Raw genomic sequence first — 13,648 nt, 5'->3', positions numbered from 1 at the left:
TGAAAAGTGAAGTGTTTGGTTCCAGCCATGTTGCTAAATCTGCTACCATAACAGATCACTCTCCCCATCCCTTCCCAGTGTACTCTTTTGAAAATTCCCTAAAGAACTGTGCTATAACAGCTTAACAGTGCATGGGAGAGAAACTTTTTGTGCATCTCTCTTCTGCCTTGATCTGCAAAATGTTTTCCATGAAAAAAAGAAGTATGGTTTGGTTTTTCATGGACCAGGAGTTCTAGTTCTCAGTCTAGGAAGGTTTTGTAAGGAAAAAAAGTTCTGGTTATGCTTTGCACTATTGTGCTGGGGCAAATGGTTGAGATTCACATCTGCTGCACTCGCTTTGCTTTTGTTCTCCCCTGCACCATTAGCCCTGTCAAGTGTAGTCTGAGCTCTTTTTTCTAATGGAATTCAGTTGCTGAACAAAAGGAGAAAAAAGTTCCCATCACTGAATAATGGATTGATCAAAATAATCCATCAGATGTCATATAAGTGAGAAACAGGTTACCTGGGTTATTGCCCCTTATTTTAGAAAGTAGTAGTATAGATCAAAATTGTGAGAAAAGATGATACATAGTAGTTCCACTGGCACTGCAGTCATGATGGCAAACCAATGACTTAGAAACAGTTGTGTACACATTTTGGAGGTCCATTTTATCAAGATCATTTTCTTAAATATAGCATGAAAACAGTTTCAAGAAGACCCTGCATATTTAAATTACTCTTACTAAGCATAGGTCTACACTACATATACAATATGGGCATCCCTGTAATTGGGGGAAGTGTAGTTTTTCCATTTTCATCTCTTATTTTAAAGTGATGAGGCACTTTTGAATGACATTTGACCAAAGCATTGAAATTGCTAGCATTTAAACTGTTGATAGAATTGTCATAGTACCTTTAACGTGAACCAGATGCCTAAAGTAGTATGACATCCCATCATCCATCACTCTTTAAATGCATGCCCAAGGAGGGGAAGGATACAAACTTCCTTCCCGGAATCCCTTACACTGGACTAAGAATGTAAAGAATACTGCAGATTTTCTTGACCTCAGTGAGAAGAAGTTGGTCTGTCTTCTTGAGATGCTCTATTGAAAAATGGTCATGTATCTTGAGATTATTCACTTTTTAGGGTTTTTTGCCAATTTTTTAAAAACCTTTTTTGTGTTGGCGAGCAAAACACTATGCATACTGTGTGCATAAAATATTATTTATGCGCAAAACTACATTTTGCAAACAAAATAGTGGTGTTTTGTGTTAAGGAAATTTTTGCAGGAACATTCTGCAGTGGAAAAATTATTTGAAAGATGCCAAAAATTCTCATAATCCCATCCAGTGAGGAAAAAACCCTTGAACTTATTCTTGCATGTATGAGCAAAGCAAGAAATTTCCATCCCTACATTGGGCTTTCCTTTACGTGAAATCAGATGTAATATGGGTTAATGGAAGTGGCTTCTTCCTTTCTAGAACTGCACTGTTCATAATGACACCACCATGATATGCTATGCTCCCTGCATTGACAATCCAATTCGGAGCCCTCCAGAGCTTGGTGATCGTCCAGATGAGATCGGTTTTGTTATGGATAATGTCCAGGCCTTGTTGATCATCAACAAAACCAACTTCGTCTATTACCCAGATCCTGTGTTTGAGCCTCTTCCTTCTGGTATGCTGGAGCTCAAGCCAAGCTCCCCACTCATCCTCAAGGTAATAGTTCGTTCAGCATCATTTTTTAAGCAGGTACCAGGCACAGATGTTCTTCTATGGACTAACAGGTCTCCCCATGAGTTACAGTGTTCTGCAGTAGAAGAGTGTTTTTAAAAGTATTTGTGTTTTCATGGTACAATTACCAAAGACAAAGAAGATAAGCTACTTTCAGCAAATGTCACCTTCATATTTGGGACTGACACCAGTTAGACTCTTCTGTTCAGCAAAGGATGGTTTGTGGTCACTGGAACTGTCTTCTTTAGTCTCCTAAGGTATAGTAGAGCATTGCTGCTTCAGCTCCAGGTGCTCCATTATCCAAAGAAGAAAGTTACATCCAAAGTATCTCCTTGCGGGTTGTAGGGGAAGGTTGAGACTCTGCTGGTAAATCCAGTGTTCTCATTTCTTTTTCAAAGGGCCGGAACCTGCTCCCTCCAGCATCTGGTAACTCCCGACTAAACTACACTGTGCTAATTGGCGACACTCCCTGCACCCTTACGGTTTCTGAGACCCAGCTTCTCTGCGAGTCACCAAATCTTACAGGACAACATAAAGTGACGGTAAAGTGTGTCAGGCATGACCCCTATTTGTGCTTTGTGTTGCTTTGACAGCATGGTACTATCCACCTGGTGTGTGTTTTCTTTCTTTCTTTTATGCTGAATGAGCCTCATGTAGTCCCAAAACACAGCCAACCAAGTTTGTTGCAGCAAAAACAACAGAAGTCTTAAGGCATCTTAAAGACTAACAGGGTTTTCCCCCCCACTGTGCATCAATTTTTGTGTCATAAGCTAGTTACTTGGTTTAGGATTTTTTTCACCTTAGAAGGGAAAAGAAAATTTTATTACACCTCAAAGCAAACTTGTTATTTACCTGTTCTCTGCTTCCACTCAACAGTTTCTGAAAGTGTTAAGAAGGATTAGCTGTTCATTAGACTGCAGCGCAGAAGTTCTGACTCACTCTAGTGCTCTGTGTGGCCTTCAGTATTTGAAAGGGACCCAAACATTCCCTTCTCCAGGCATCTCATCCATCAGGGAATGCACTTAGCATGCCATCTGTTATTATAATGTTCTTTGAATGAGACATCAAACACGCTGCCTGCTCCTTGAAGGCATCGGCAGTGCACCAGCACATGTCTGCATCCCATCTAATTTCTTTCCAGTGCTTTGGCCAAGCAATGAGAGTTAGCCCTGCAGTGCCTGGCCATTGTCTTTCCCCATGTATGCATTTGTTTCCTTCCAAAATCTGCTGCTAACTAGGAGATACTGGGGATGCAGCTAGTAAGATTGGAATAACTATTATAATGAGCATGCTGTGTGGCAGGGAGCCTCTGTTCTATTGCTTGTATAATCATCAGTGAGCTACCCTATGTAGCAAGTGTTCCTTTCTTACTGATATTATAGCTTCTGCAACTCCCAGGGCAACAGGATAGAACAGCCCACAAGCTGGAAAAGTTTTAAATGCTGGTACCATTCCCAGCAGAGAAAGCCTTCTCCATAACAGATTTTAGAGTATTGGGCAATGGGCAAAATATCAGAAAGAGATTGTCCCCCACCTTGTTCTTCCTGCAGTTTCTGCAAGACTATATATGTGCTGAATTCACAATATATACTGGCAGAGGAGCATCTCTAGAAACCATTTCTTACTCAGTATTTTATAACTGGATATGGACACTTTAATAATTGCCTTGCATCTGTTTTGAATAATATATACTTTAAAATGCAGTTATTAAGAAGCTTTTCAAAATTGCCCCTTGTCATTATGCTGTTCAAAGCTGGACCTGATCACATGACCCATGTAGGCATCAGATCTTGCATTTTGAGGAAACTGCTCCCTTAACAACATTCCTAAGTATGGATCTTAATCTGTGTCTTTTCCTGCCATGCCCTTGCCTTTCTTTTAATAAACAGGATGAGAATCTATCAGTGTTTTGGAGACATCACTTTTCTCTTGATAGCTGAGAACTCAACCACCCAGTATGCAAATATTGTCATCTTATTTATGCTTCTAAGCAGAAGGGAATTAAAATTGACTCGGCTGCATCAAAATTGGATAAGAATGTAAACGTTTTTCTTTGCAATAAGGTGGCCCTAGTTGATTATGTTTATTCTTTCTGTCTCCCTTTCCCTCCCAGATCAAAGCTGGAGGATTTGAGTTCTCCCCAGGGACACTGCAGATTTACTCAGACAACCTGTTGACCTTGCCAGCTATCATTGGTATTGGTGGGGGCGGGGGTCTTCTCCTGCTTATCATCATCATTGTTCTCATTGCATACAAGCGGAAGTCCCGAGATGCTGACCGCACACTCAAACGTCTCCAGCTGCAGATGGACAACTTGGAGTCGCGTGTTGCCTTGGAGTGCAAGGAGGGTGAGCACACCAAGCTATTTTTTCTTTTCTCACTTCTGGGTTGCACACACTGAATTCAGCTTGGCAGCAGCCCTCAACTTCTAGATCTATCTTGTCTTTTCAATAGATAGCATTTTTCACTCTTTGTTCCGCACTAGTTTCTAAGCTCCATACACTAGGACCTGGATTGGTCTGTCCACATTGAATATTCTGCACCAGGGATGGCCAACTGTGACAGGGTGGACATGTGTGGTGGCCTGGAAGTGACATTTAGGCCAGTGTTCAGTTGTTTGATGGAACTGGGTTGGTGCAGGCTAAAATAAGGCTAGCCAATATTTTGTTTTCCCCAGTTGTCACCCTACCTACCTACCTATCTATCTATCTACCTATCTACCTACCAACAGAAAATCATTTTTAAAAAATTGATGAGGGGCTGCACTGACTGTTTTTGCAAAGCATTAGAGAAAATTGTTCGCTTAAATAGCTAGTGTTTTCTTTGCTGAAATATGGCATAGACTTCCATAGTATAGCGACCTATAGCCCTTTAGCTGTTGCTGATCTATTTTGGCTGTTGTTGATCTGCTGATGAATTCTCATCATGCCATACCATTGGCTGTGCTGAGTGGATGTGGGGAAAGTTGAAGTCTTAATATCTCATTTCTCACAGGTTCTTCACCTCTAGATTACAGATTCAGACTAAGAACTGGAAGATACATATTCAAGCCCCTAGTCAAGCCTGCCCCCCTTAAATCCTGCTCAAGCATGTTAATTGGAGGACATTGGCTCAGTCACTATCTCTTTGTCTACTTTGTCTAACAGGATTGCTGGTGAAGATAAAATGTATTCATTACATGCTTATTAGATTATTTTTCCATGTTTACAGCAATTAAAAATACTAATAATGCAATAATTCTTAAAAACCTTAAAAGGTGGAGAAATCTTACAGATTACCAAGTTCTGTGAAGGAAGAGGGGGATAAGAATGGAACTAATAACAAGAGTGCTGGATTCTAACTATCAGAGCCTCCAAAGCTGCTGCCACACTGCAGAATTAATGTACTTTGACACCATTTTAACCATCATGATTTCATCTTGGAATTGTGGGATTTGTAGTTTGTTGTGGCACCAGAGCACTCTGACAGAAAAGGCTAAGTATCTCACAAAACTACAAATCCCAGAATTCCATAACATTGTCCCATGGTACTTAAAGCAGTGTCAAACTAGATGTAGCCTGTGAAAAATTTTGCAAGGCAAATTTTAGGCCCTAAGGAGAGCTCCTCTCAACACTGAAGATTTAAGGTCCAAATGGATCTCAGATCCTCAGTTAAGTCTTTTCAATGAAGATAATGGTGTAACATGACATTTTGGAGTGTAGTTTTTTCTGCTTTGCAGCAAAAATATGGTGATGATAAAACAGGAACAATGTAGATAGCTTTTGGTGTATGGTTATGAAAGCATAATTGAACATGATGGCTAATCACACTCTGAATATGGCCATTGGCAAAGTTGCATAAATGTTTTATTCACTGTGCATCAGAATGACCAGATAACAATATACTTTTATACTTTATACAAAGCAATGATAAACCTAATCAACTAATGAAATGAGCTTTTTTTATCTACAAAATTTCTAATAGTACTATGAAAATCAGTTTCTGTGCCAATACGTGTTTCATTACTCAGTCTTGCTAAATCATCAAGGTTGGAGACATAGTACACCTTAAAATGATTTTCATATGTTTGAATTTGCTAAAATGTTTTTCGAGGCAGGGGGCTATTCGATATTCATGGGCCCCGCCTTGGCTCTCCAGGCCCCAGACTGAGGTAGCAGCTGAGCCCCATCTTATATGACCCTTCAAATTATTGCTGATTTCACCATTACTAATGGCTTCCTTACAGGGCCAGTCCTGTCACTAGGCAGAATTGGGCAGCTGCCTCTGGTAGATGATAAGAGGGACAACAAAGTGTTTGAGACTTGAGCTATGTTTGTGCTGCACAACCTGTCCTCAACCCTCTGTCATGCTACTCTCAGGTGCTGTGCTGGATGCTGTCACTGGTGCCAGAAAAAGGCATGGATGATGATGGATGAAGAGAAACAGCCAAGCCAGCCACCTCTTGTTATATGTAATGGAGGAATTGTGGTGCATTTAAAATAAGTCCTGCCTCTTTGGACAGTCATTGATATATTTTCTCAGGACAATGTGATTGAGTGTTATCAGGCGATAGACCTATGAATTGGTCTCTCCTGATCAATAATGTTGCAGCTTCCCCAATTCTAGCAAGACATATGAGTCAGAGGAATGAGCCACATCTTCACGTCACATAAAATTTAGATTTAAAACATAAAAACAAGGTAGATCCTGCAGCCCAATCATCCATGCCTTTTTCTGGCATTGCATTGTGCTTGCAGTCTTGGATGCTTCACTTCCTTTTTCATGGGTTCTTTGGAAGGAGGCTGGGGTCAGGTGAAGCAGTTCTGTTGACAGTGGTTGAATTTTATTTGGTACAGTTGGAAGGAACTTAGAGAGAATTTAAGAGGAAAAGTTTTAAAGCAGAGGAGAAGCCTGCCTGCAAAAGGCTGTGGGTCTCTCATTATGTGACAGACAGATGCTGAGAAATTGGACAGAATGCTGCCTCTGATCCTGCTGATAAAACCTAATTGCCCATTATCGCCACAAGCCAGTGCCTGGGGCTGTGACCCTGCCAACTCCAACTTGGCCCAGAGGCTGCGACAGAAGCGGGCACCTAAAATGAGATAATAAAAAAAAGAGGGAAGTGTAAAAAATAGCCCTGTAGATAGAAATAGTGACAGAGAGGATTGGAGAAGGAGGGAGGAAGTGTGTGGAGGAGATTTTTTGCCTTGTCTTCCACAGCTGGGAGATAAAAGGATCTGCTTTTAATTAAAAGCTGCAATATCTTCTCTGCCTTTTCTCTTTTCTAGTCCCACTAGTTACAGATAAGATAGTGTGCCTTTCAAGCTGACGGTTTGTTTTTTCTCATCAAACTGATCAGCCTACAGCCCTCTGCCGCTTCTAGCTTCCTTTTAAAGTGCCATTAATTTGATTTTCTCGCTTCATCTGCCTTCCTCTCCTACCTTGTACAGCAGTAGAACTTGTACACAAACAACCTGCTTCCCCTTGTAGATGCAATTAAAGGTATAGGATGGCATTTCTCTGTCTTGCTCCTTCTTCCCATCCCAGTTGAAAACTAGATAACCAAATGGTTGTTCCATCTACAAGATATGAAATCAACATGCAGTGAGGACATTCTTGTGTCTTTAGTCTGTTTCCTCTTCCGCAGTGGTCTCAAACAATAAAAAATAAAATTCTGCCTGCGTTGTCATTCTCCCTGGCTTTTTATATGCACAGGCTGAAAGATAATTCTGTGCCAAAGCAGTAGCCTGCAGGCCTAACACCTGCCTGCCATCTATTTTTTTGGTGTCAAGAGGTTGAACTAAATGACATCGGAGAGATCTTTTCCAGTTTAGCTTCTTCAGTTCACGTCTTCTAAGATATCTATTCTGCTATATCTCTGTAACACCAAATAAACCATTATAGGTTATTTCTCTACATTTCTGCTCCACCCCCACCCCCATGTACATTGTGGGATGAAAAGCTTCTAATTTAATGTGGATCTAATTTGTGTTGGTTGTTCAATAAAGCTGAAGATATTCTTAAAGATGCCCAAGGACCTACAATAGATTTTGTCCTGAAGGTTATTAATAAATAAGGCAAGTTGGGAATGGTCCATCAGTGTTCTTTACTTTTATCTTCTCTTTCATTGCCAGCATTTGCTGAGTTGCAGACTGACATCCATGAATTGACCAATGACTTGGATGGAGCTGGAATTCCCTTCTTGGATTATCGCACCTACGCCATGAGAGTTCTTTTCCCTGGAATAGAAGACCATCCTGTGTTGAAGGAAATGGAGGTGTGGTACTGTGTGTATGTGTGTGTGCTTGGATAATGTTTCACTTTGAGTTACATTACTCTCTTAAGTTTTGCAAGTTTATAACCTTGGGGAAAAGAGTGGCATCTGTTATTCTGAGGTGATAGACCCCACCCTACCACACCCTGTTGTGGTTTCTCTTCTGTTGAGGCCTTTCTGGTTTTGGATATACTGATGTACCCAGACAGATCATCAGGAAATATTAATAAAGCTTGTTCCACTAATCCCACTTGGCACCCCCTCAGAATTTGCTACCAAGGAAAGCACATTCAAGATTCTAATGCTTACATAATCTTATGAATTGCTTGGTGTGCTGTTTGTGGCCATTTCCTTTGACACAGGACATGATGGTAAACCACCCAAGTTGTGGAGGAGGCTAATCTAATAATAGTTTCCCAAATGCTAGGTCACAGTAGCTTTTTAGGGTAGATTTACGGACTGCTGAAAAATAATAATGTGAAAAATATGGTCATGTATGAGATACTCATTAGTAAGAGGCTGTGAGTGAAAAGTGGTTCCAGAACCAAATCAGAATTCTGTTGGTTAGAATTGATAGCAAAAAGTACAGGTTTTTCCATGTTGTTGTTACATCTTATAGTATGTTCAGCCTGAGGAGTGCTATGCAGTTCTTGTTTTATTCATTTTCACAAGAACTTAAGAGTAAATTGCTGGCACTTGACACTCCAGTTTCATGGACTTAAGAATCATTGAGTTCATAGATTCATAGAGTTGGAAGAGATCACAATGGTCATCCAGTCCAACCTCCCACTCCCAATAAATGGCCATCCAGCCTCTGTGAGCAAGGCCGTCTGGCAAGTTAGTGGCTTTAGAAAGATTTAAACAAGTCCAGCTTCAATAATCATTATTGAATTACACTAAATTTTATGCTGTTTCTGCTATCCTAATATTTCTTTAATTCCAAAGCAATATCATGTTTGTCCTTCTAATTATTATCTTAGTTGCTATGTGAGCCATTTGTCTGTACCTGGTCATTTCAGTTCTTGAAAGAAGTTGATTGATAGGAATTAGAAAATGAAGGCTGAATTTTTTGAAATGGTATTCAGTGTTTAGGTTAGAAAAAAAGGTTTTAAACAGTATATACTGTATAAGAGGATTTTGGAAATTAGCTGCAAGTTCATTAGTAAATGATTTATGGAATATATCCTGTGAAATGTAGAAACTGTGGTAACTGTATTGCAATGCTTGCAATAGATGAACATTTTATTTAAAAAAGGGTTAGAAGGAACAGGAGCAAGCTGGGAAGTAAGGACTCGATAAGCATAAGGGCAAGCAGCAGTTTTGCTGTTAAACAGCTCAAAATAAGTAGGATTTTAAACAAGAAGTAGCAGAATGAAACTGAACCCCATCAACAGAAACATTTTCTTACAGTAAATGTATCTGCATGTGAATGGGTTCACTTGATAGGCATGGCAGCATTGCAGTGACTTGACCTACAGAAAAACAGAGTGGGAAAACTACCGTATTTGGGAATACCTATACACTACAGGAGAGCCAGCATGGTGTAGTGGTTTGAGCATAGGACTAGGACTCTGGAGACTAGAGTTCGCTTCCTCAGCCATGGAAGCCCCCTGAGTGACCTTGGGTGAGTTACACTTTTTCAGCCCCAGAAAATCCTGTGACAGGTTCACCTTAGGGTCTCCATAAACTGGAAATGACTTGAAGACATATGGCAACAACAACAGCAACTTACTACAGGAGTGTCTTGCACTCCAGTGCTTCTCAAAGTGGTGGCCCATAAACTGGTGACATAGTTGTAGACAGTAGGCACAAATATGATACCAGTTTCTGGCACATTAGGGGGGAAATGCTGGTTCCTCACCCTCACAAGCATTGTTGTACTGTACTGTGGAGAGTACCTCCTGTGCTTTTGTAGCCTTGTAGTGTCGGAATCACTCAATGTTTTGCTTGAAATTTTTTGATATAGCCCGTAAAAAAGGCTTGCTTGATAAGCCATAAATTGCTCCGTTTCTTCTGATGCTTGTGCCTTTGTCTTGTAGCACCACTGAGAAGTCCGTCTTTTTCATTTGTTAAATGTGTATATCTCTTATCAGAATTCTGGCACTGAATACACTGGACTCTTGGTATTGCAGGCATTTGGTTCCAGAACCAAAATCTATGGATGCTCAAGTCCCATTTAATACAGTGGCCTAGTAAAATATTGTTTCTTATATAAAATGGCAAAATCTAGATGTGCTTTTTGGAATTTATATTTTTTTAGTATTTTCAAGCTATGGATGGTTGAATCCATGAATAAATAATCCACAGATATGGAGGGCTGGCTGTATTTTCTCATTCTGTAAAGAATTTCCTCCAGGAATTTGTACTTGGTTGGTCTATTGACTATGTGCTTCACCTCTAAACATGGAAAATGTTTCTCTTGATTCATGGACATTTGTTCTACAGAGGACCTCTTCTGTGAATGTAACTGAAAGCTGTAGGTCTGGGGCATTGTATCTAGTGGCACCCTTCTAAATGGAAAATATACATTAGAGGTCCCTTCTGCATGATACTGAAGGTCAGTGGTGGTTTACATATAAGAATGAACTAGTTTTGATCTTCCATATGTTGTTGGTCTACAGCGCCCATGAACATTATCAGAGATTACAATTAGCGAGGGATGATAAACAATGCAGCCGAACAATATTTGAAGGGCTGCAAGTTATTGACCTCTGGTCCAGTGTCTTGTAACACTAGAACTAGGAGTATCCAATGAGGGCAACTGGCAGGAGATTCAAAATGAATGAAAATAATTACTTTGTTTCTCAGCACATAATTGAAACAGAATTTTCTACCACAAAATATAGGCCATCAACCTAAATTGCTTTGAAAGAGGAATCAACACATTAATGAAGAATAAGGCTGTCAAAGGCATTACTAGTCCTGATTATCCTATTTTCAAGGTCAGAAGCAATATATTTCTGAATAAAGATTGTAGGTAGGCAACTGAGGGAGGAGACTGTTGACCCCCTTTCCAGTTTGTGGGCTTCCCATAGGGATTTAGTTGGCCACTGAGCGAAGCAGTATTGCATAGTTACCTGGACTGATTGAGAAAGAGTTTTTTTACATTCTGAATGAAAGAGTCAACATGCTAGCATGGAATCACTTTCCATATGAGCTTTCCGCATGAGTAAAAATGAGTTTTGGGTCAGCACTGTGTGGCTATCGCACTCAGTGATATTCATATCAATATTTATACTAATATCATTGCTGCTGTCATTTTCTGCAGCACTTGGTTTATTCAATTGGTTTTGTTTGATGCATGACCAGCCACTCATTTCCAAAAGACTTGCTTGACATCATCAGGCTCCCTAGCTCCCTATTTCCCCAGTGTGGTCTAATCTTTCCCTTCCCCCCAGACTGGCTTCCCCTCCCTTTGTCCGCCCTTACAATGTTCGCTTAATTTAGTACAAGCAATTGTGCAAAAATTGGCTTCTCATTTTCCTGTGCAGCAAGGTTGTTCTTGATTGGAGAAGTGAGGGTTGGCCTTATCTTCCCCCCATTGCTGACCTTGCAGAGTAATTAATGTTGACATGGGTTTCAGAACATATTTAGGAGACCTAATCAGCTTCAGAACATGATGCAGTTATTTATAACAAAGAATCAAGTGCTTTTCAATGTATGCACAAAGGCTATCTATTGTAGCCTAGCACAGGCATTGCTTCTGTGATCTGCTTTCACCATCCACTTTATCCATCCTTTCTTTTATGGTGGTTTTTCAGTCCAGAAAACTGTTGGTGGTCCCTTAACAGTTTTGGAAAGGTATTCCTAGGATTAACCAGGTTAATTTAGATTAACCAGGGCCTGTCTTGTAAGGATGTTATCTGGCAGGGCAAAATCACTCTGCTATTCTAGGTTCCTTAAATGATCTATAATAAATTATTGCCCCTTTGTTCTGCTCTAGATTGGGGACATCTGTTTATTCCCATCATCAACTGCTTGTGTCTTTTGCCTTGCCCATTCAGAAGTAATTGCGTGTTAACTTGCTTTAGCCACCATTTTTTTCACATTGTTAGGATGGACATCTACTAATTTAACCTATTTTTAAAGAACATTCTCACAAGCCACTATACGTTCATGATCTCTTGTTGTTGTTTTAAAAACATGGTTTAACCAACACAAGCATTTCTCAATATATCAGAGAATTTCTGTTCTAAAATAATGCTTTAGAGGGAAATGCTTTCATTTTACTACACCTTAATCTGTTTACTGTGCACAGAATTCCAGATTGAATGTAACATCAAATGCGTTGTGTGGATCCTTAATTCACTTGATTTCTTCTTAAAAAATTAAAAATTCACAGCCCTTCTAGTTTTGAAGTTTCCACTTGAAATGCAAAAAAATAAAATAAAAACAAAAGTGTCTCCAGTATTCTCAAGATTGTTATTTTAGCCAGCCCCATAGCTTCTAGTTATTCCCCAGTATTCTGCTACTACATGCTCACTTGACAAAAAAGCTAATCCTTTTAAAATCCAAACATTGCTTTAGGAATAAAGCATCCACATAGGAACTGTTTTGGGAGAAACCATTATGTTTATATGTTTTACTGATAGTGATAATTTAATTTAAGCACAGAAAGTTTTTTTCTGGTGCTTAATCTGTGGTGTACAGAAGAATCCTGTCTGTATTAACTGAAGTGATACCACTACATTCAAAATAGGTCCCACCCCAGAACAGGTTCTGGTGTACCTATTGAGGTGTATTATTAGACTGGTAGCCAAAGGCATCCTAAATTCTACAAATGTATACTCTTAATACTCAGCAAAGGCCGAAAGGCAGATTAAAATCTATGTAAAATGATTTACATAGATTTTAGAGCAACTTCAGTTTATTTAATTTTCATTGTGTTTATGCATGCGTTAGATGGGACAGTAGCATTAGGATGATGGGTAAATTCATTCTGTATTTTTGCTACATATTAGTGTTGCTTAGTAAAGATTTTATCTTAAAAAGATCTTTGCTTTCCCCCCACCTCCCTTTTTGAGTGCATACTATGATACCAGAAAGTGTATCCTTTGTGGATTACAGATTTACTCTGCAAGGGTAGTCTGAAATCCAAGCTTCTGAATTGTGAATTTTGCTTTTATCCTCTCTGGAATATGCTAGAGGTATTTGGCCCATCTGTGTTTCAGGCTTTTGGCAGTTATTTTGTTGTGATCACACTCTGCCTGTCATTACCTCCCTAATTATTTGGAGGGGGGCACAAGCAGCCAGGAAACAAGGACTTAAATTAGTAGTATGAGAACAAGGTAAAAATGGAACAAAGCTGTAAAGCTCCAAGCACTGACCAACAGCAGGCTCTGGAGATTAGTGCTCCCATTATCAGAAAATTCTCTTAGATCAGTGGTTCTCAACCTCCCTAATGCCGTGACCCTTAATACAGTTCTTCATGTTGTGGTGACCCCCAACCATAAAATTATTTTCATTGCTATTGCATAACTGTAATTTTGCTACTGTTTTCCAATGGTCTTAGGCGACCCCTGTGGAAGGGTTGTTCGACCCCCAAAGGGGTCGCAACTCACAGGTTAAGAATCGTTGTCTTACAACCCTATTCCCTCATATTGGAACTCGGTGTATGTTGTCCATTCATAATTTTTTGTAATCCAAATAAGTTGCATTCCCAGTTTTTAATCAGTGATGCAG

At 39.7% G+C, this 13,648-nt stretch overlaps 1 protein-coding gene across 1 annotated transcript in view; it reads left to right on the top strand.

Moving 5' to 3' along the window:
* Positions 1-13,648, top strand: part of PLXNA1 (plexin A1) — a 395,300-nt gene that overhangs the window by 315,438 nt on the left and 66,214 nt on the right. Inside the window, exons 18-21 of the mRNA XM_089521294.1 lie at positions 1,462-1,698; positions 2,112-2,255; positions 3,827-4,061; positions 7,827-7,969. Coding sequence (XP_089377420.1) covers positions 1,462-1,698; positions 2,112-2,255; positions 3,827-4,061; positions 7,827-7,969 — 759 coding nt within the window. The remainder of the gene's footprint in view (positions 1-1,461; positions 1,699-2,111; positions 2,256-3,826; positions 4,062-7,826; positions 7,970-13,648) is intronic.

This window comes from Sceloporus occidentalis, unplaced genomic scaffold, assembly GCF_023333645.1.
Source record: "Sceloporus occidentalis isolate IW3139 unplaced genomic scaffold, rSceOcc1.0.p SCAF_1, whole genome shotgun sequence".
Classification (NCBI taxonomy): domain Eukaryota; kingdom Metazoa; phylum Chordata; class Lepidosauria; order Squamata; family Phrynosomatidae; genus Sceloporus; species Sceloporus occidentalis.
This window is presented reverse-complemented; position numbering and strand designations above follow the sequence as displayed.